The sequence below is a fragment of the Panthera pardus genome, unplaced genomic scaffold (genome assembly GCF_024362965.1).
Source record: "Panthera pardus isolate Hobbes unplaced genomic scaffold, ASM2436296v1 HiC_scaffold_11, whole genome shotgun sequence".
In the NCBI taxonomy this organism is placed as follows: domain Eukaryota; kingdom Metazoa; phylum Chordata; class Mammalia; order Carnivora; family Felidae; genus Panthera; species Panthera pardus.
The window spans coordinates 77,637,152-77,660,281 of record NW_026526666.1 but is presented as its reverse complement, the minus strand read 5'-3'; the positions used below and the strand labels follow the sequence as shown (position 1 = coordinate 77,660,281).

General features: G+C 48.8%; 1 protein-coding gene across 4 annotated transcripts in view; it reads right to left on the bottom strand.

Annotated features, from left to right (window-relative positions):
- The window catches only part of EPHA10 (EPH receptor A10), a 38,910-nt gene extending 16,964 nt beyond the window's left edge, over positions 1 to 21,946 (bottom strand). For 2 of the 4 annotated variants that reach the window (XM_053897333.1, XM_019430260.2), the window contains exons 1-5: positions 21,750 to 21,945; positions 19,780 to 19,844; positions 18,385 to 19,063; positions 12,175 to 12,330; positions 11,300 to 11,650 (exon numbers count right to left, since the gene is read on the bottom strand). In XM_053897333.1, the coding sequence (XP_053753308.1) occupies positions 11,300 to 11,650; positions 12,175 to 12,330; positions 18,385 to 19,063; positions 19,780 to 19,844; positions 21,750 to 21,855 (1,357 nt within the window). In that variant the 5' untranslated portion in view covers positions 21,856 to 21,945. Of the gene's footprint in view, positions 1 to 11,299; positions 11,651 to 12,174; positions 12,331 to 18,384; positions 19,064 to 19,779; positions 19,845 to 21,749 lie in introns of all 4 variants that reach the window. The other 2 variants (XM_053897342.1, XM_053897345.1) reach the window with 2 other exon arrangements.
- Between the last annotated feature and the right edge of the window lie 1,184 nt (positions 21,947 to 23,130).

The window sequence follows — 23,130 nt, the reverse complement described above, 5'->3', positions numbered from 1 at the left end:
TCACAGGTCTCAGTTTCCCTGTCTCTGCCAGCGAAGCGCCAAGCCACCTGCTTCTTGCTCACCCCCTGCATTCCAGCTGCACTAGTGGTGGCTGGTTCTAACACCCCAGGTTCTTTCTACACTTTCTGTGGTTTGGAGGCATTAAAAAGCATAGGAGCAGGAAGACCACCTACTTAACTCTTCTAACGGTCTTGGTTAAGAGTTGATCCGCTCCGCAACACTAGGAATCGCAGGAAACTACCTCAATATAATGAAGAGACCATATGTGAGAAAGCCCCAGCGAACATACTCAACGGTGGAAAACTGAAAGCTTTTCCTTGAAGATCAGGATCAAGGCAAGGATGTCCACTCTTAACACTTCTAATTAACATAGTACTGAAGTCCTAACTTAACCAGAGAGCTGAGACAAGAGAAAGAAAGAAAAGGCATTCAGATTGGAAAGAAAGAAGTAAAATTATTTCAGTCCACAGGTGACATAACCCTCTATGTAGAAAATCCTAAAACTTCCACAAGACCCTGTTAAAATTACTAAACGAATACAGCAAAGTTGCAGGATACACCGTCAACATGCAAAATCAGTCCCATTTCTACATATTAACCACGAACAATCTGAACAGGAAATTAAGAAAACAATCCCATTTACAATTGCAGCAAAAAAGAATAAGATATTTAGGAATAAAGTTAACCAAAGGAGTGAAAGACTTGTACACCGAAAATCAGAAAACATTGCTGAAAGAAATTAAAGAAGATACAAATAAATGGAAAGACATCGTGTTTATGGAGTGGAAAACTTAATATTGTTAAAATGTCCAGGCTACCCAAAGCAACTTACAAATCCAATTCAATTTGCAACAAAATTGTTTTTTGCAGAAATAGAAAAGAAATCCTAAAATTCATATGGAAAATCAAAGGACCATGAATAGCAACATGATCTTAAGAAAAACAAGGCTGGAGGCCTCACACTCTGACTTCAAAACACTGCAAAGCCACCATAATCCAAACAGTTTGGTACTGGTAAAAAGACAGAAATGTGGGCCAACTGAAAAGAATAGAGAGCCCAGAAATAAACCCTCACAGATATGATGAAATGATTTTCGATAGGGGTTCCAAGCCCACCCAATGGGGAAGGGACAGTCTTTGCACTCAACAGTGCTGGGAAAACTAATTGTCCACATGCGAACGAAAGAATGAGGTTGGATCCTTACCTGATACCACATACAAAATTTAACATGAAATTAATTACAGACCTAAATGTAAGACCTGAAACCATAAACTCCCAGGAGGAAACATACAGGGAAGCTTCATGCCATTAGATTTGGCAATGATTTCTCCGACGTGACGCCAAAAGCACAGGAAATGAAAGCAAAAATAGACAAATGGGATCCCACCAAACTTAAAAACATCTGCACAGTAAAAGGAACAATCACCAAAATGAAAGGCAACCTATGAAATGGAAAAAAAATATTTGTTAATCATATATCTGATAAGGCGTTAATATCCAGAATATATAAAGAACTCCTGCAATTCGACAACAACAAACCTACAAATAACCCAATTTAAAATGGGGAGGGAATTTGGATAGACATTTCTCCGAAGAAGACAGACCAATCACCGATAAGCACATGAAAAGATGTCTAAAATCACTAATGATCAGGAAAACACAAGTCAAAACCACAATGAGATATCATCTCAGATCTGTGAGGATGGCTACTGTCAAAAACAAAACAAAACAGAAAATAGCAAGTGTCGGATGTGGAGAAACTGGAATCCTGTGCATTGTTGGTGGGAATATAAATTGGTGCAGCCATTATGGAAAACAGCACGGAGGTTTTCCAAAAAATTAAGAATAGAACTACCCTATGATCCAACAATCCCACTGCTGAGTATACATCTCAAGAAAATTAAATCACTATCTCGAAGAGACATCTGCATTCTCATGTTCATTGCAACATTATTCACAATAGCCAAGATATGGAAATAACTTAAGTGTCTGTTGATGGATGAATGAATAAAGAAAAGAAAATGATATATATAAAGGGATGTTATTCAGCCCATAAAAAAAGAAATTGTGCCATCAGCAAAAACATGGGTGAACCTTGAGGGCATTATGTTACGTGAAAGAAGAAAGACAAAGACAAATACTGCATGATCTCACTTATATGTGGAATCTAAAAAACCTACATTCATAGAAACAGAGTAGATTGGTGGTTGCCAAGGGCTAGGAGCTGGGGAAATGGGAGATGTTGGTCAAAGGGTACAAACTTTCAGTGAGAAGACGAATAAGTTCTAGAGATCTAATGTACAGCATGGTGACTATAGTCAACAGTACTGTATTGTGGGGGCACCTGGGTGGCTCAGTCCATTAAGCTTCTGACTCCTGATCTCGGCTCAGGTCATGATTTCACAGTTTGTGGGTTCGAGCCCCACATCGGGCTCTGTACTGACAGTGCAGAGCCTGCTTGGGATTCTCTCTCTTCCTCTCTCTCTGTCCCTTCTCCGCTCACGCTCTCTCTCTTAAAATAACTAAATAATAAAAATTAAAAAATAAATCTTAGGGGCGCCTGGGTGGCTTAGTCGGTTAAGCATCCGACTTCGGCTCAGGTCATGATCTCACAGTTCGTGGTTCAAGCCCCGCGTCGGGCTCTGTGCTGACAGCTCAGAGCCTGGGGCCTGCTTCAGATTCTGTGTCTCCCTCTCTCTCTGTCCCTCCCCTGCTCATGCTCTGTCTCTCTCTGTCTCAAAAATAAATAAAAATATTTTTTAAAAAATCTTTAAAAATAACAATATTGTATTGTATACGTGGAAATTGCTAAGAGACATCTTAAGTGTTCTCACGACACACACACACTTCCGAGAGAAGATGCTGCAAAGGCAGCTATATAGGTGGTTTCAGGACTCACAAAAGGTATCTGGAAATGAGATGGAGACCCAAGAGCCATCAGAAGGGGACTGGATGAAGCTTCCCAGGAGGAGGCACAGAAAGAGAGAAAGAAAAGCTTTTAGGAAACATACATTTAATTTAAGAGGCAGGTTAAGGAAGAGGAGCTTGAACACGAGGAGCCAGAGAGACAGCAGGAAAGCCAGGAGCAAATGAGATCACAGAAGCCCAGGGAAGAGAAGATTTAAGAAGGTTCCCTCCTGAGTCTTCTGGTTATTAGCTTCCAGTCCATGAGCAAGAGACTCAGTTTCCTCATGCGTAGAATGGAAACAATTCTGACCTCACTAGGCTCGCTGTAAGAATTTTATAAAGTAATGTATATGAAGAGCTTAGCACAATATCTGACACGGAGCAAGCGCTCCATGCAAGTTTACTAACTAGAAGAGCCAGCAGTTGGCAGTATCATACGCTGAGAAAGGACAGGGTAAGACTAGGATTCAAAGCGCCCTCTGGCTTTAACAATGTGGAGGCTCCTGGTGACTTTGGGGGATTGAGGGGAAGTAGATACCAGGTGGCTATGGGACAGGGCCCATGCAGCTCACTCTTTGAAAAGTGCATGAACATGGCTTCCAGTTTTAAATGGTAACCACCTAGCAGCCCCCACCTGCAGTCTCTTCCCAATTCTGATGAAAACAGAAAGGTACAGAAAGAGTTGAAAACTCAGAACATCAACGTAAGCTAGTCTAGACAGCTGAATGCCAGAATGGGGGAGATATGCCACTCCACCTATGAGAAAGCCGGTGGAACTGGACTGAAAAGTGCAATTGTCGTGAAGCCCCAGGCTATGCTGCCCACAGAGTGACACGGTCTCCCATCCTAAAAATAACCTGAAAGATTTTTTAATCCCTCCTCCCACTGTCTGACCCTTACAAAAAGGCAAGGTCTTTGTCAACAGGACAATGCACAGCCATCACTCTCTTGCATAGTTGCTTTGGAGGAAAAGTGTCCTTCCGTATCCCCCAGGAGTGCCTCTCGGCCTAAATCCACTGGGAGATGACAGCTGTCAGAAGAGATGTGGGTTCAAGGGGAGAGGAGAGAGAAAACGTCCCAGGATGGCATAGACCCTTGCAGATACAGATGGACAGCAGAGACAGGAAGAGGCCAGGAATGTCGTGTTTTGGAGCTACATTTGTTGAAAGCATTAGACGGCCATACAGAGGTAGGAGACGGTTCCATTTCAGACCCACAGAGATACATTAGATGAAAGCCTAACAAATCCTGAGACCGGAGCTGAAAACCGAGCCCAATGCTCTCTCCTGCTGTAGGTGGATCTGTGATGAAATCCAGCCAGTGCCCATGGGGGACCGAGACCACAGCAGACATGAGTGGAAAACTATTCAACAGCCATGTCTCCCCTTCCTGGCCTGTGGAGCCCAACTTCTGATTCAGGGTCTACTGTCTCCCCCTGTGTGACTCAGGTTAATTCTGATTGTTCTAAGACAGCTGTGTGGACTCATTTCCTGTGCCAATGACTGCGGTCGGGCTTACCATCCAGTTCTGGCTGATGTAAGGAGAAAGCAGCTAAGGGGAGGATGGACTCTGGAAAAGGTTTCTTGTTCTTAAAATGATACCTACACGAAAGAAACAGTCCCTTTCTTCTGCTCTGGATGGTAAGGATGTGATATCTGGAGCTACTGCATCCAACCTGCCACCATGAGGGAGCCAGCCTATGTGACAAGGATGGCATGGCACGGTAGAAAGACACAAAGAACCTGGGTCCTTGAGGACCCCGATGAGCTGCTGAAATAACCATGCTCTGAGTCCACTCCTAGGTACGCTGAGAAATCATTTTCAGCGAAACATCAGCTGGATTGAGATTTACTGTTACTTGCAGCTGAAAAGCCTTACAAACCAACCCAGAGGGCAATTCACACATGGGGGTTTTTGGCAAACACTAGCCATCTCCTTGTTCAAGAACAAGGAAAGAGAAAATGCCAAAAACATCAGGCATATGAGAAAAACATTTCAGAATAAATGAATGGTAATATTATTTCTGAAGATTCAGGAGGCGCAGCTTCTTAAGAGGGATTTAGTGTGACAGAGAAACAAGAGAGGCGACTGTCTGGCATCCTCGAGAAGATGAAAGAAAACACAGCCTCCACAAAATGGGAGCAGAAGACCATGAAGGAACAACAGGCAGAGAAGAAAAAGAAAAAAGATGAGGCGAGGTAAAAGCGGAGGAGGTAAGCGAGGAGGCCTGTGGGGAAACTACGTGTGCATTAGGAAAACTGAAATATTTAAAAGAAAATGCACTGCAGGGGCACCTGGGTGGCTCAGTGGGTTAAGCATCTGACTTCGGCTCAGGTCATGATCTCACCGTTCACGGGTTTGAGCCCCCCCGTGGGTCTCTTTACTGACAGCGCAGAGCCTGGAGCCTGCTTCCAATTCTGTGTCTCCCTCTCTCTCTGCCCCTACCCTGCTCACAGTCTGTCTCTCTCAAAAATAAATAAACATTTAAAAAAGGGGCGCCTGGGTGGCTTGGTCGGTTAAGCGGCCGACTTCGGCTCAGGTCAGGATCTCACGGTCCGTGAGTTCGAGCCCCGCGTCGGGCTCTGTGCTGACAGCTCAGAGCCTGGGGCCTGTTTCGGATTCTGTGTCTCCCTCTCTCTCTGACCCTCCCCCGTTCATGCTCTGTCTCTCTCTGTCTCAAAAAATAAATAAACGTTAAAAAAAAAAAGAAAAGAAAATGCACTGCAAATACAAGGAATTTTAACAAAATCACAAGCAGAATGGAAACACCAAGCAGACAATAAGAAGAAATAGAATTGAATAATGTGTTTCATTTATATATGGAAAAAGCGAGAGAAAAACTACGGAACAAAAATAATACACAATGCTGTAGGGTAGCCAGGAAATAGTTAAAATGTTTACCATATCTTCGACAACAAAGAAAACTCAAGAACTACTTAAAAAACGAAAAGCTGTGCAAACCTCTTTCTCTAAGCATGGAGCAGTAAAATCAGAAACAGAAGAAAAGCAAATCGTCCAGAAATGAAAACACGTTCTCTAAAATAAATCTAGGCAAAACTACAATACTAGAAGAAAACACAGGTCTGAATCTCCATGACCTTGAACCAGGCAGTGGTCTCTTAGATATGAAACCACAGGCACAGGCAACCAAAGACTTCATCAAAATTTAAAACCTGGAGCTTCAAAAGGCACGGCTCAAAGCGAAAGGTGTCTGCCGGAGGCATGACGGGGAGCTGGGCAAAACAGGGGAAGGGGGTCAAAAGACACAAACTTCCAGTGATAAAATAAGGAAGTCCTGGGAGTGTAATGTACAGCATGGTGACTATCGTTACTGATACTATGCTGTATATTTGAAATATGCTACGAGAGTAGGCCTCAAAATGTCTCATCACAAGAAAAAAATGTGTAACCACGTGTGGTGATGGAAGTTTACCAGACTTACTGTGGTGCTCGTTTCACCATACATACATATACGACTCATTACGTTGTACCAGAAACAGACATTAGGTTATGTATCAATTATACCTTGATTTTTTTTTTCGAAAAGTGACCGACAACCCACAGAGTAGGAGAAAATATTTGTAAATCATATATTTGATGGGGGTTGTTATGTGTTGCACTGTGTCCCCCCCCCCCACAAAGATATGTTGAGGTCCTAGCCCCCAGTACCTCTACAATGTGACTTCTTTTGGAAATAGGGTCTTCGCAGTGAGATTCAAGTTAAAATGGGGTCATTCAAGTTGGCCCTAATCCAATATGAACAATGTCCTTATGGAAATTTGGACACAGAGACAGACACTCACAGAGGGGAGACAATATGAAGACACACCGGGAGAAGAGCCATGTGCCTGGAACAGGCATCTACAAGCCAAGGAAGACCAAGGACTGCCAGCAAACAGGAGGCTAGAAGCAAGGAAGGATCCTCTTCTGGAGCAGAGAGAGCATAGCCCTGCTGACCCGTTGATTTCTGACTTGTACCTTCCAGAAGTGTGAGACAAGAAATTTGTTTTAAGTCATCTAATTTTCAGTACTTTGTTACAAAAGTCCTAGAAAACGAATACAAAGGTCTAATACCCAGAATATATATATATATATATATATATATATATATATAATTTTTTTAAGTAGCTCATAACTCAATGGGAAAAAGAAAACCCAGCATATGAAGAGATGTTCAGCATCTCTAGTCATTAAAGAAATGCAAATCCAAACCACAGGGAGATACTGCTTCACATCCACTAGGGTGGTTGTAATCAACAAAACCAGTAACAAGTGTTGGTGAGGATGTGGAGAGACTGGAACCCTTGCACACCGCTGGCGGGAAGGTAAAATGGCGCTGCTGCTTTGGAAAACAGTTTGGCAGATCCACAAAAAGTTAATTAGTTCCAGAAGAAGATAAAAAGCCAACCGTACGTCTCAGTTCTAGAGGCTGGAAATCCCAGATCAAGATGCTTACAGATTTTAACAATTTTTTAAAAAAATTTTAATGTTTATTTACTTTTGAGAGAGAGAGAGACAGAGTGTGAGCAGGGAAGGGGCAGAGAGAGGGAGACACATAATCTGAAACAGGCTTCAGGCTCTGAGCTGTCAGCACAGAGCCCGATGCTGGGCTCAAACCCACAAACTGTGAGATCATAACTTGAGCCGAAGTTGGACGCTTAACTGACTGAGCCACCCAGGCGCCCCAAGATGCTTACAGGTTTGTGTCCATAGTACTCTGGTAGGGTTTCTCCTCCTGACCTACAGACACCGTTTCTTGCTGTGCCCTCTCCTGGCCTTTCTTTTGTGTGCACAGAGCAGCTCTGGTGTCTTCCTCTTCTGTAAGAACACCAGTCCTATGGGACCAGGGCCCCGTCCTTAACATCTCATTAAACTTACTTACTTCTTTAAAGGCCCTATCTCCAAACACAGTCACATTGGGAGTTAGGGCTTCAGCATTATGAATTTGGGGAAGACGCAATTCAGTCTATAACATCATATGACCTAGCGATTTCACTCCTACACATACACTCAAAAAAAGTGAAAACATGTTTCTACAAAAACATGTACATGGATATGCATAGCAGCATTAGTCATGATAGCCAAAAAGCAGACACAGCCCCAAGTCCATAAACTGATGCATGGATAAACAAAATTGTGGTATACAATGGAATATTACTCAGCCATATAAAGGAATAATATACTGATACATGGACAAACCTTGAAAACATTACGCTAAACAGACAAAAAAGGCAGACACAAAAATTCACGTGTTGTATAATTCCATGTATCTGAAATGCCCAGAATAATCAAATCTATAGAGACAGAAAATAGATTAGTGGTTAGAGGGTGCTAGAGAGGGTAGGAGGAATGGAGAGAGTAACTATTAATGGGCTTCTTTTGGGGGTGATGAAAATGTGGGCTGCACAACCATGTGAATATATGAAAAAGCACTGAATTGTATACTTCAAAAGGTATGTGAAATTTTAGGGCATGTAAGTATCTCCAAAAAAAGTGACACTACTAATGAGATGTATGATGTATAAAAACATACTGGATGTGACCAAAGTTATACTCAGAGGAAAATTCATAGGCTTACAATATTAAAATAAAACTAAGCACTGAACTCATCTAAAAAAAAGGCTTCAGGAAAGCAAGAGGATGGTATTAATAAAGATAAAATCATAAAATAAATGACAAAAGTACAGAACACTGGAATTGATTAATTCAAGAACTGATTGTCATAACCAGTAAAATAAACTTCCAGCAAGGATAATTAATTAAAAAGAAACCACAAGCACATAACATGAAGAAAGAAAAAGCACAGTTACACAGATACTGAGGAAAGTTTTAAAACGTATGTCTCTAGGCTACTGAATTAGAAAAATATCAAAATATTTGCTACGAAAACACAAATTAACAAAACTCATTCAAGAAGTATGGAAAAGATTGGGAATATCACTAAAATTTCCCCCAAAGAAAGTGCAGGCCCCCAAAAGCAGTTTTGCATGCCTTCAAAGAATGAGAATTATGCTATTTAAATTGTTCCAGAGCAGAGAAAAAGAAGAGTTTTTTCTGATGCCTTTTCCAAAGCTGGCAAAACTTGACAAATGCTAAAACTTGACAAAGAACACAATAAAAAAAAGCACTAATCTCTCTTATAAATGTACATGGAAAAATATTAAAATATAAGCAAATTAATTCAGCAAAATATTAGAAGAATAATACACCCACATACAGTAGGGTATAATCTAGGAGTGCAAAAAGAGCTCACACTGAAAAATCCATGAATAGAATTCATCATGCCAACAGCTCAAAGGAGAAAAAACATTTGGTCATCTTGAAAGATGCTGAAGAAGCATTTTATAAAATTAACATTCCTGATTTTTTTTTTAAGTTCAATACAAAATGAAAGCATTCTGGGCACCTAAGTGGCTCAGTGGGTTAAGCGTCCAACTTCGGCTCAGGTCATGATTTTGTGGTTCCTGAGTTCAGACCCCACATCAGGCTCTGCGCTGACAGCTCGGAACCTGGTGCCTGCTTCAGATTCTGTGTCTCCCTCTCTCCCTGCCCCTCCCCCACTCACACTCGGTTTTGGCCTCTCTCTCAAAAATAGATAAACATTAAAAAAAATTTTTTTTTAAGTGAAAACATTCTATGGCCAAGGAGCTAAAAGCATGGGGAGCTCTGGTGGTTGACAGACCTGAGTTCAAAGATGGGTGTCTACTTACTAGCTGGGTGACTTTGGACAATTCACTTGTCCTCTTAGGCCCCAGCTTCCTCATTTGAAAGATGATTAGGGGCCCCTGGCTGGTTCAGTCGGAAGAGCCAGTGACTCTTGACCTTGGGGTTGTGAGTTTGAGCCCCACATTGGGTGTAGAGATTACTTAAATATTTTAAAAACTGAAAGATGATTACCATTCCATTTAAACGAATGAATGTAGAAAATCATATTGCAAGATCCAGCACCAAACACAGAGCAGCATTCAATCAGCGGAAGCTTAGTATTTTTATTAATAAAAGGAAACAGTATCTCAACACGATTTTTAAATCCATCTATATCAAAATAGGATGTTAATATGAAATACCAGATAAAAATCTCATATCACATATATTATACAAAAGGGATTTTATAGTAGATAGTTCTAGATATGGATAGAGAGATAAGAAAAAAATGTGGAAGAATACACTCCAAGATATTAATAGTTGTATATCTCTGGGTAATAGGATTATGGGTGCTTTTTTCTTTCTCAATATTGATTTTTTACATGTAAATGCAATAGCAAATGTTAAGTCATAATCGAGATAGTAAAAAACAGAGCAAAACTGTTATTCCAAAAAACCAGACAAATTGGAAATCTCTCCCAAAAGGCAGAGAAAATGGATTAAGAGCTAAAAATGATAAAGCGAGTGACAAGATTTGAGAATCAGAAAATGGATGTACAACCTAAGGCTTAGAGAGATTCTTAAGAGAGATATTGGAAGCTATCAGAAATTCTAGTCAAAGCAATAACTGAAAAAAGGTTTTCTCCAGGAATACCAAAAAAAAAATGTGTGCAGATCACAAGTTTTACTATGTACCAGCCAAACTCAATGAAAAGAGTTCAATATAAAAATCACCCTGGCCTCAGACTTCTCTGCAATACAACTGCCAGAAGACGGGGAAGTCGAGTCACAAAGCAATCACATCTCAGGTATGAAAAGGCTCAGAAACCACACTCACTTTCTTGCAAAGGGTACTTGAAGGATTACGCGAAGGTGCACCCCAGCTGGGTGAAAGACGAGTAAAAGTAATTTTCGAGAGTGGGGATGATGTAGCCTAAAAGGAGTGTAGGTCATCATTTACTCCTCTCTAGCCCAGACTCAGAAATGTGACCGCTCCGTGTTGACTAGTGACTTCTATCGTCCCTACGGTCTGACCCTAAGTGCTTCCTTGCTCTTCTCCGGGACCAGGAAAGAGGGTGACGATGCTGCAGGGATGGAGGCTGGGGGCTGGGGGGGGGGGGGAACAACACGACAGAACCCCTCTTTCTGAGACAGTAAAGGAGGAGAGACGACTCTGCCCTTCCTGCTGAAATTTTTAAAAAGGGACAGCAAAAGGTGGCGGGGCTCTCCGCTCTTTCCCGCGGGAGATGAGAGGCAGGGCAGCCGCGAGCTGGGTGCGGTGCCAGGCTCTCTGCGAGGTCGGGAGCAGGGGCGCCCACTGCCTCCCGCGGACTCCCGGAAACGCCCGCAACCGCTCTGGCCCGGCGGCACCGCGTCACCCGCGTCCTCAGTCCCTCCCCCGGGGCCCTCGGGCAGGGCTGGCCGTCTGCTGGGGGTCCCCGCCGTCAGGGACGTCGGTGGGGGCCACGCCTCCGGGGGAGACGCGGGGAGCCCGCTCTAAGCGGAGAGGGGCGCGGGCGGCCTTACCCCCGGGCCCCGTGGACACGGTGACCTGCGCGTAGGTGGCTCCCGCGGCGGCAGCCGGGCCCGACACGCCGTTGAGCGCCGCCACGCGCACGGTGTAGCGCGCCCCGGGCCGCAGGTGGAGCAGCGTGGCGGCGCGCTCCCGCAGCCCGGCCTGGCGCGGCACGAAGGCCACGCGCGGCCCGCACGGCTCGCACGCGCCCGCCGGGCCCTCGCGGCCGCAGCGCAGGCACAGCAGCGAGTACGTGACGTCCGAGCGGCCGCCCGAGTCGGCGGGCGGCAGCCAGCGCAGCCTCAGCGCCAGCGGCGAGCGGCTCAGGCTGTACTGCAGGTCCCGCGGCGCCGACGGCGGCCCTGGGGGGCGGGGCGAGCCGGGGCGGGGAGGGGGGGGAGGTTAGTGGGGGGGGGCAGGAGGGGCGTGGGGGGGGAGGGACTGGGGGGTAAGTGAGGCCATTGATGGGGGAGAGACGGAAGGGGGCGTGGAGGCCAGTGAGTGGAGGGAGGGCCAGGGAGGTGGGAGGAGGTTAGTGAGCGGAGGAGGATGGGGTTGCGGGGCGCAGAGCTGAGTGTGAGGGGCGGGAGCCCCCCTCTGGCCGGGGCGCAGGGTGAGGTGAGGGCGTGGGGGGGGGGGGTCCACTCCACGAGAAGCCGGCCTCATCCCTCCGTCCTCTGGACTCTTGCCCTGGTTTTTCCCACCCAAGGCCCGGGCCCCATCCCCACCCCCGGCTCCCCTCCCTCCACCCCGCCATCCGGGTCGTGGCCCCCACGCCCTTCCCACGCTCACCAGTGCGGAGCCCCCTGCCCTCAGCAACCCCTCCCCCACGCCTTTATTGACTCCCTCCTCCCCCTCTGCGAACGCCTTCCGGAGGGGCACTCACGGGTGCAGGAGGCCGACGGCGGGTCGGTGGGCGAGCGCGCGTAGCTGTCCTGGCACACGCAGAACGTGGAGGCGTTTTCCAGGGCCCGGCTGTGCTCTGGGCACGGGGAGCAGAGCGGCCGACGCGAGGACAACTTGTAAAACCCTGGGGGACAGGCTGCGGGGCGGAGCCACGTGAGGAAGGGTCTCCTCCACAGCGTGTCTCTCCCCCCCACCTTCCTGCCTGCCCCATTAGGGTGACTTTAAGTCCGGGAACTGTGCCCGGAAGGGAGTCTCAGCTAGTCCAATAACAGCCGCGTGGGATGGCAGCTCCCGACGTAACCCAGGGCTACCTCACCCTTAGCGAGCGCTTAATGTGTGCAGAACACTAGCGTTTTACCTTTAGTAATTCGTTTAATCCTCCCAACAGTCTGTGAGGTGCGTCCTTTATCGTCATCTTCTTAAATGAGGGAACTAAGGCTCAGAGACGTTCAGTAACTCGCCCAATGACCCACAGCTAGTAAATGGTGGGATTCCAGCCCCAGCAGACAGCTTTCAGAGCCCGCACCATGCTGCCCTAATTAATGCCCACTGGAAGAAAATAAGCCAAACTCTCCAGTCTTGATGTGAGCCCAGAAGAGCGGTGCCTCCAAGGGGTATTTCACAGCTACCCAAGGACAGACACCCACACACTTACAGTGACACACACACTCACTGTTGTCGTCAGAGCCCATCCTCCCACCACTACCATGGGGGGTTCGTGGCATCACAAATCCTCAACTGATGCACTTGGTTCCAGTTTGAAAGTGGAGCCAGCCAGGTGTGGGGGCTGGGGGCGGAGGGTGAGAGTAGACTGAAGGAAGGTGAAGTTTCTCTACTTTTGGTCTGGACACCCTCCCCAGTTACTTTGCTTCTGTCACTTCTCCGGGCTCACCCAGAATGCAGGTTGTTAAGAGCACAGGCTCTTTATATCCGAACAACCTGGGTTTGCGCCTGGGTTGTTTACCACTTACTTGCTGTTGGCCTTTTGCGCCTGGGTTGTTTACCACTTACTTGCTGTTGGCCTTGGGCAAATTGGTTGACCTCTCTGAGCCTCGGGTAGAATACCCACCTCAAAAAGGTTGTTGGAGGATTAACTGAGGTGAAGCATAAGCCGCTTAGCCCGGCACAGACAACACGTACACAACAGTGGTAGTAATTACTGTTCCTCTGTCACAGGCCTGAAGTGGAAATGGCTGAACGCCCACTCGAAAAAATGTCTCACCAGCTGGGCCAGGTGGCAGGGAGGCAGTGGCTCCTGGCCCTCCTCTCAGCTTCTGGGTGGTTCTCACCTCCCTCCCTGCACCCACCAGGCCTTCTTGCTAGTTTAGCTGGTTCTGGAAGGCTGGCTGCTCTCCAACCCCAAGAAGACACACACAGTACAACAGAGGGGATGCAGACTAGCCCTCAGGAAGGATTTTCAGCCTGTCTGGGAGAAGAGGGGAGTAAGCTGCGGGTTTCTCGTTATCTGGAAGGCTTAGGCTTTGGAGGTTCCACCTTGCTGAGTCCTGGGCAACACAGCTTTGGGCAGGGCCTGTGAAGCTTCAGAAGCTTTGGAAATAATCTGTCTTCAGAGCAGAGCATGGCGCTCACTAACATGGTGGGCTGGTGACCAACGGCAACCCCCGCTGGGACTCGGATGGCCTGGGTTCCAGTGTTAGCTCTGCCCCTTTCTATGCCTCTCTGGCCTCAAGAAACCATCAGTCAAGTGGGGATGATAACCTTGGCCTGCCCACCTCTGTTGTGAAGTCAGAGTGGAGATCTGTCGGCAGGTTCTCCCAGCAGTAGGGAAAAGTACCAGAGGCTCCCTTTCTCTGCATGTTTGGGACATCCACTGTCCCAGAGATGTGTGTCCCAACGGAGACCGAGGTGGTTATCTCTTTGACAGACTCTGTTTAGAGGAGGTTTGTGTGGAGGCTCAGACTCATGAGAGCCTCTTGACTGCAGGCCCCTCCCTGTCTTCATCAAGGTCAGAGGCAAATGTCAGAGATCACCTAGTTTAACTCCCGCTGGCGCGGTCCTCTGGCACCTTTCCTAGAAGTAGCCACAGTCTCTGCTCAGAAATGGGGAGCCCACCTTCTTCTGAGGATGCCTCTGCTGAGAAAGGGCTTCCTTATATTGAGTCCATATAAGCCTCCCTGTCTGTAACCCCCCTCTCCTGCCACCCCACCACAGGGTCTCTGTGTGCCCTGGGGAGCCTTAGAGAATATTTGCTTGGGTCCCCCTGCTCCAGGGCACTCCCACAGAGATTGGAAGACTCAGGTTGTACACCCTGATCTCCCCCACCCCCCAAAACCCTAGTGACCAGGAGAGGGTAAATAAAAGAGAGAAACAAAAGGGAGAGAGAACATCTTGGTTCTATCCCCTCCACATCGGTCTACCTTTAGAGAAGGCTCTGTACTCAGCTGTAGAAGGCACTGGAAGGCCTTCACTTTCTGAACACAAACCTGAGCATTTCACTTCCCTTCTTAAAACCCGCCAGCACCTCCCCAGTGCCAACCACCCTACCCTTGCCACACTGAACTCTTCGTTTCACACCTCTGGCTCTTGTCCTGTAATGTCTCACAGCCCTTTTCCCTTGGCAAACTCCTATGTTTCTCCAGACCCCAGTTCAAAATAATAACTCCCTTAAAAAATAAAAATAAATGAAAAAATAAATAAATAAGAAAGAGAAGAAACAGGAAAAAAAAAAAACACCTCGCTTATGAACCTCTCCCTGGCACCCTCCCCAGCTCCCCATTCCCCAAGGCAGAGCTGATACCATTACAAGTGGCTTTTGGTCTGGTCTCAGCTTAAGTCAGAAGGGGGACTGGGTTCCTGAGTGTGTGTGTGTGTGTGTGTGTGTGTGTGTGTGTGTGTGTGAGATTGCCCAGAATGTGTATCCAAACCCCCTCTTCCAGACCCTGATCCATTCATTGGATGATTTTTTTTTAGCATCTACTGTGAGTCAGGTGCTCTGGAGCTAGGATCTAGAGACAGAGTGAATGAAACAGACCAGGATCCTACTGTCCACTGGTGCAGATGCCTTCCTCCCACGTCACAAGGAGAAGAGAGGCTGTCAGTTGGTAAGTCCCTCAATGTCCGGCCATCAAACCGGCGAACCTCCCTCCACACCCATCTTTCTTCTCCCCGTTCCTTCTAGACCTAGAGGAAAGGATGAGCCACCTCCTGTTGGAGGCCTCCAGCCCCTCCTCCTTCACTCTGGGTCCTGCCCCCTTCTCCTCCTCCCAGACTATCTTCCATCACTCATATGGTTCCTACTTCTTACATTGCTCCTTCTCTACTGCTTCCTCCCGGTGACAGAACAGAGGAATGGAGCGGTAAAAGTGGTCCATTTGGGGTGCAGGCAGGAAGGGCACGATGTACGGAGTATTAAAAAACAATGAAACTGACGAAAACATGGCCCGATCTTGGTTAGCAACAAGTGTCAGCAATTCTAAGCCATGTCAGTAATAAAATACATCCCCCCTGGGGCAGACCACTCCCACCACCCCCTGTTTGGTGCCCCACTGGCTCCTTCCCTCAGCATATAAATAAACAAGGCTCCCATCTACAGTCAAAATCTCCTCTCAACCCAATGTCTTCCTCAAGATACCACCTCCCTCTCCTCCCCTTTCCAATCCAGCCTCCCAGAGACTTTGTGTGTGTTCCCTACTCTAGCTCCCCAACTTCCTTCATCCCCCAGCCTCCTGGCAGCCTGGTGTCTCTCTCCGTTACTCAACAGAAACTGCTTTGGCCAGGGCCACCGGGTGGACATTGTCCAAACCTCACCTTACCTGACTGCTCACCAACACTATAAGCCCTTCCCTCCTGGACCCCTCCACCTCCCTTGGCTGCCAGAAATAACACTCTCCTAGATCTTCCCCAGCCTCTGAGTCTCCCTCAAGGTCCTTTTTTATGGGCTTTGATTCTCCTACTCCCCCTTAAACCCTTAAATACCGCTGTTCTATGAGACTTCATCATTGGCCCTCTTGCTTCTTACCTCGCCTTGGTCTGTCCCAACCGTACCCACAGCTTTAAGTAGTATCTCTCTCTCTCTCTCTCTCTCTCTCTCTCTCTCTCTCTCTCTCTCTCTGTTGCTGAGCTCCAGACTCACTTTCTAGCTACCTCCACTTAATGCACCCCAGACACCACAGATTCGGTGTCCATCGATGTCCTGTGATCTCTACCCCAGCAAATGATCCTCTGTCCATCCAATCCCCTAGAAGTAAATGAATCAAAAAGGACTCTTCTTTTCTCCTGTGTCACATGGTCACCAAGTGCTGTGGAGGCTGTCACATCCATCCTCATCTCTCAATGACCTCTGCTACTGTCTCACTTCAGACCATGCATTCTTTCTCCTGGACTGTTGTCCCATCTTTCTTATTTTCTACCCCTTAATCCTTCCTTCCTCAATTCTTTCTTTGTAATTACGGCTTGAGTGATCTTTTGAAAATACAAATCTGAACATGTCAGACCCCTGCTTCAAAGCCTCCCCATTGGTCAACAGCATATAGTCTCAGCACTTTATCCTAAAGTTCAAGGCCCTTCATGATTTGTTCCTGCCCCTCTCCAGCCCCATCAGCCCTCACACCCCCAAATGCCCTCTGCCCCCAGCCCCCAGCCCCAGTCATGCTACATTCCCTCCTGCCTCCATGCTTCTGCAGACAGTCTCTTAAGTCAGAATGTTTTTATTTGCCTGGAAGAAAGGCCTTCTCACTGTCTCTCTCCACGCTTAGATTGGGGTTCTCCCTTCTCCAGGCTTCCTCAATTCTCTGTTGATATGTATCACACCCTATGGTAACCACTCCTTCACTCAGTACATTTCCATTGGGCACTTACCACATCCTGTTATGGATACTGGCGCTGCTAAAATGTGATACAACCATTGCCTGAAGTCAGTCACTAGTCCAGTGGTGGAAACACACACAAGTAGATCACTACATAGCATGGGGTAAGTGCAGAAATAGAGATTGCAGTCAACTGTACTTAATTTTTTTTAAGCAAGAAGTAGAGGTTGCAATGGGTGCTGGAGAACAGAAATGTTTCCTAACCCTACTTGGAGAGTTCAGGAAGGTTCGTGCCTCCAAGTCCCTTACTAATCCATAAGTTCCCACCAGGAAAGAGATGGTGACATTCCTCTAAATATATATAATAAACCCTCCCTAAATGCACTTGGCAAGTTCTCAACTCATATCGAATGGACAGTTGAACAAAGGAGTGACATTAAGTTGAGTCATTTCCTCCTCTGTCTTCCCACCTCTATATTAATCCCTCCATTGGATCACATATCACCTTGTGATTTTTCAATTTTTATGTTTTCCATCTATAGAGCTTCTGAAGAGTTGAGACTATCTCTGACTCATTTCTGTTGTCCTGGCACCCAGAAAAGGACGTGGCTTAGCAGAAGCCTCTCTTGATCTTTCTACACCAAGGGCACACATCCATACCCCATCTTTACCCTCAGTCCTCAGAGCCACAGATAGGGGAGAAAAGGAGAGGTCCGGCCCGGTGCCCACACAGACCTGAGAACCCAACAGAGCCCCCACATGAAGGGTCTCCCTCAGGGGGCACTTTGACTCACAGTTCGAAGAGTTGGGTGGGATCTTACTAGTCATCTAGCACAACCTCTCAGTCTTTCTCTCCAGCTCAAGAATCCCCCTGCCAGATTCTGACTTGCATATTATCAGTGACAGGGAGCTCACTATAATGTAACCAATCCCCCTAGTCCATAGCTAGTAGAGTTGGGCTGCTGTATCATTTTTCTTTATGCATACGGGAGGCAGCATGGCGTAATAGAAAGAACTTGGCAGTTGGGCGAATCTGGTTCGAACCCTTGTTCCCCATTTACTAACTTTGCAAGCGAGGTGCTAATCTCTCTGAGCCTCCGTTTCCTCATCTGTGAAATAGGGATACTGGTGACTTACTTTATTGCCAAGAATAAATGAGACATCCTTTGCGAGGTGCTTATCATAGTGCCTGAAATATAAGCCCCTAATGCCCCCTTATATGAAGTCAAATTCACCTCCTCGTAACTTCGTTCAGTGGTCCTGGCTGGACCCACTGGAAAGCTCCACAGAAGGTCAGGGCTCTGGGCTCCACAGCCCACAGCTGCTCCACTCCTCCTCCTGCCTCTTTGATCTACGGCATACTCTCTCCCAATTGCCACCTGCGCGCTACGCCCCCACGCCACGCCCCCTCGTCCGCTGAATACCTTCACAGATGTCACCACGTTCCTGGAATCCCGCACTGCAGCTGCAGCGGCCCACGGGCACCAGCCATTCACCATCAGCGCCACAGTGCATGCGCGGGGGGCTGCCGGGCTCCCCTTCTGAGTGCGCCACGCACGTTCCCGTCACCTCCACCAGCGTGGAGAAGGCACTCTCAGCTGCGGTGGCTGGGAACGCCGCCAGGCCCCGCACCGTCGCGCGGCACTGCTTGTAGTAGACGCGCACAGAGACCAGCGCAACGCATGCGCCCACGTCCTGAAAGGCCAGGTGGAAACCCCGCCGGCTGAGCGGACCGATCTCGCGCACCTCTGTGTTCAGCTTCATCTTGCGCTCTCCCAGGTCGCCCTGCGTGAAGCTCTCATCTGCAGCGATTGTATCGATCTTGCGGGGCCGGCTGCCACCTGGGCGGGGACGCCCGCGGCCCAGGTCAGCCTCTGTTTCCAGGTAGTAGACGTTGAAAGTCTCCTTGCAGGTGCCCGCGGCGCCCGGGATGCTGCTGCAGTCGCGCAGTGTGAACTGCAGCTCCACGAAGATGCGCTGCCCGCGGCCACGGCTGATCCAGCCAGTTTGCAACCAGTTGTCCTGGTTGGGCTCCAGCACGTTGCACACCTGGTATGTGCGGATCGGACGGTCATGCTCGTCCACGCCGCTGATCTCCTCCCACTGGGGAGGAGAACAAAGATGTGGGAAGCTCAGAGCCAAGGCGCCCCCAGGAGGTGAAGCCCTGGTGGTGTCTAAAGCTGAAAAACCCCTTCCCCATCATCTCGCATTCTACACACACCCCATCCCCCTGAAATTATAAGATGCAGAGCTGGGAGAAACGTTGGAGACAAAGAGTCCAACCCTTAATTTTATAGGTCGGGAAACTGAGGCTCCAGAAAGAGTGATTTGACTGGATATGAACATCGAATTAGCAGCAGAGCTGGGAATGGTGTCTGAAGTCTCCCGGCTCTCCACCAGGTGCCCACACGGGGACCAGGCTGCAGCCATACAGCCACATCTGCCCACCCCCACCAAGTTTCTAAGCCACTTTCAGGATTTTAAATCTTGCTCCTTCTATCAATCCATCAATCAGCAACACTGCTTGGAGGACCTGCTATGCGCAAGACACTGTCCAGCATTGGCTCATCTAGATGACACATTTCTGTTGCTAGACACAGTCGGTTTTCCCCTCATTATCTTTCTCTTTTTTTCTTTTCTTCTTGGACTGACTGAAGACTCAACGTTTTCTAATAGGCCACTCTGGCTTGAAGCCAGTGCCGCTGGAGATCACGTGCTCTGAGGAGCATTTTGATCTGCTGTAACCACAAAGAGCTAAAGGAATTGAGTCTCAGACCACCAGAAGATTCCTGGGAGAGGGAGAGAAAGGTTACACTTACCCCATTACTTGGCAGTGCAGTCCAGCCCAACTCAGCCTGGGAGGCTTTGGAATCCAGGAGGATGACTAGGGAGAGGAAGAACAGAGATGTCAGAAAGTCAGAAGGTCAGGAAGGTGGGAGGGACCCTTTTGTGAGTTCGTTGTAAACTTGCTGAGGGAGCAGAGACAAATTTTTCCCACCCCGTACCTTCCCATGAAGGCGTGGGGTGTGAGTAGCTTGAGTCCAGAAAGAGGTAGCCACAGCAATTAGGCAAGGAGCCTGTAGCGGTTTCCTGTGGTTGCTGTAACAAATCATCACAAACTCTGTGGCTTCAAGTATCAATTACTTATTTATTCTCTTATAGTTCTGGAGGTCAGAAGTTGAAAATCAATTTCATTGGTCTAAAGTTGGGCTGTCAGCAGGACTGGTTCCATCTGTAGGTTCAGAGGGGAGAATCCATTTCCTTGAGTTTTTCAGCTTCTAGTGGCCACCTGGATTCCTTGGCTTGTGGCATCCTCCTCCATCTTCAAAGTGCTTCACTCCAGTCCTTCTGTGACCAAGTTGCCTTCTCTCACTGACTCCTTCTGCTTCCCTCTTGTAAGGACCCTTGTGATTTCATTGGGGCCATCCAAATAATCCAGGATAATCTCCCCATCTCAGGACCCCTAACCACATCTGCAAAGTCTTTTGCATTTAGAATAAGATTGATTGGTTCTGGGGATGAATTAGGATGTGGACGTATTTGGGGAGTCATTATTCAGCCTGCCAGAGTTCATGGAAGTACTCTTAAGATTGGCTCTAAGAAAGGGGTGGTGGTGTCAGTGAGCCCCCCTTTCCACCTTCTAGGCTCCCTAAATTATAACTGCATGTCAAGAAGAGACAGAAAGTGAGCATATTAGAGGATTTCTGCATACATCCCGAATTCATTCATACTCAGGGGCTCATCTGAGGTCTGAAGTCACCAGGGATGGAAGAGACTAGAACCTTTTTAGTTTGACTCTTAGGGGCTCTGGGAAAAATGAGTGGACTCTGCCAGCAGCAGGAGAAATGAAAATTTCTTCTCTCCTGCTCTCAGTATCGGTCCCAAAGAAGCATTGGTCTGGATAGCACAGCAGCAGCTCAGAGACAGGAGCCCAGGCCATCTTGAAGTCTTGGAAGATTACAAATCTAGAGCTTAAGCAAGGGGGTGGGGCTCCAAGGTGAGGGTCTCTAAGAGGGTTGGCTCCAGAGGCATCAGTGACAGTAAGCAGGACCACCGACAGCTTCCTGATTTTGTTATAACTGACAGCACATCGGAATTGCATATTGGCGTCAGAGATCCAGCGCCCCAACCCCCCGGTCAGCGCTTTAGATTCCAGCTCCTCAGGATTCTACACCTGGATATGACGCCTCTGGATTCAGCTGAGCGTACGGCTCCCCCAAATCCAGAGGCAAGGCGCGAGCCCTGGTACCGCAGGCAGCTCCAAGCCCAACAGCGCGGACCGCTTCGGGTAGTCTGCGCTCCAAATTCAGCACTGCGGACAGCTCCCTCGCCAGCACGTCGGGCTACTCCCGGACCCAGCCATCCCTCCCCTACCAGCGCTCCACCTCCTGCCTCGCGGTTCGGGCTCCATCCCGTCGTCCCGTACTTCGATCTCACCTCCACACCTCCCTGTCTCCTCTGCTCTCTTCATCTCCCTGCCCCCACACCTCCCACCTCCAATCGCTCAGCCTGTCCGTCTCACCGGCACCTGAACCGCCGCCTCTGGCTCTCACGATTCCTGGTCTCTTTCCTCCCAGCCTTCCAGGTCTCCAGCCCGATCTCCTTAGCCACCTTTGCTTAGCTACCTTTTTCTCTGCCTCTTTAGTTCTTTGCTTCCCGCTGCCCGCTTGCCTCAAACCCCAATACAGACTCCAGTCTCTCTATACGATTCCTTCCCTCAGACCCCCAGTTCTCCAGCCTCCTATCTTTTGGCATTCCAAGCTCCAAGAACAGCCACCAGTTTCCTCACCTTCCTCGGCGATCCCGGGCCTCCCTGGTCCCAAAAGCAACGCCAGACAGAGCGGCATCAGGCAGACGAACAGGCGCAACGGATGTGGGCCGGCACCAGTCTCCATGGTCCGCAGACCAAGCTGTCAGTGCGGCGGCGGCTCAAGCCGCGCCAGCCCCAGCACCGCTGAGCAGTGCCCCCAGACCCTAGCTCCTTCTGGGGGCGGGATCTCGCTGGTTACCGTCATCCATGGGGACCAATCACTAGGCACCGCCGCGGGAAGTCCACCAATCCCCGCCAGCAGAAGGTGGAGGGGTGGAGTTTCATAGGCCAGGGGCGGAACGGCGAAATGGAGGGGGGAAGGAAGGGGTCCCGCCAATCTCCAAACGTGGGGGTGGGTAGCGCTGAACGCTGGTCTGGCTCCTGGGGAGGAGGATGAGCCGGCGACGAAGGCCCAGAGCGCAAAACCTTAGCCTCTCATTCCCGAGAAGTAGACAATGTGGGCGTGGCTTAAAGAGGGGCGAACCTCGGGGAGGCCGCGACACTTGCAGCCTCTGAGCTAGGCTGGAAGCTCCCTTGTTCCCAGGACTTTCAAGGGTTTTTGAAGCCTGATGTCCCGACCCCAAGCTCTGGGGAGCTCCTCTATCTACAAGCCCTTGGCTTCTTCCTGTGTCTGAGGCTCCTGGTGTCTTATGGCTCAATCCTGCCCTCTTCTCTCCCCGCCCTCCTCACACAACACACACACACACACACACACACACACACACACACACACACCGGCAGGAGGAAGGGGCTAAGGCCGACCCTGGGAGCTACTCTAGAAAGGAGAGCAAAGTGGGAGACGGAATCCCACCCTACCAGCAGCGCTTCCGAGGTTGGGAAACCATGTGGACGCCAGGATGGGGCGGTGGTAAATTTTGCATGAACGATCGGTTCCTCAGGTTCCTGCTCTTGCTGCCAGGACACAGGCAGCACTCTGCACAACTACCCTTTTCCCCAGTCTGCTCAGAGCCTGGAGTCCCCCCCCCCCCCCACCCCGCGCCTTGATAATCCCTCTCCGCCCATCCCAGGTGACTGGGAAGGAGCTCAGCGGCAGGGACCCCCAGGGGTCTGCGAAAGAGGCGGAGCAATCCTCGCGGAGTTCAGCCAGCGCTGGGGAAGCTGCAAGGAAACGTGGAACACGACCTCTATCTAGTGAAGGTCATTTATGTGCAAGCTGAGGGTTTAAGGCGTTGGTGGTGGGAAGGGCTGGAGCCCTCCAGGACGAGGGAGGCGGCTATTGAGCGCCACCATCTGGGCTGAACTTGAGCAGAGAAAGCTCCACCCACCCTGTGGCTTTTCAAAGCTCTTTTCTTGGGGGACCCAACACCGCTCCTTTATGGTGTCTAAAGCAGCCTGAAGA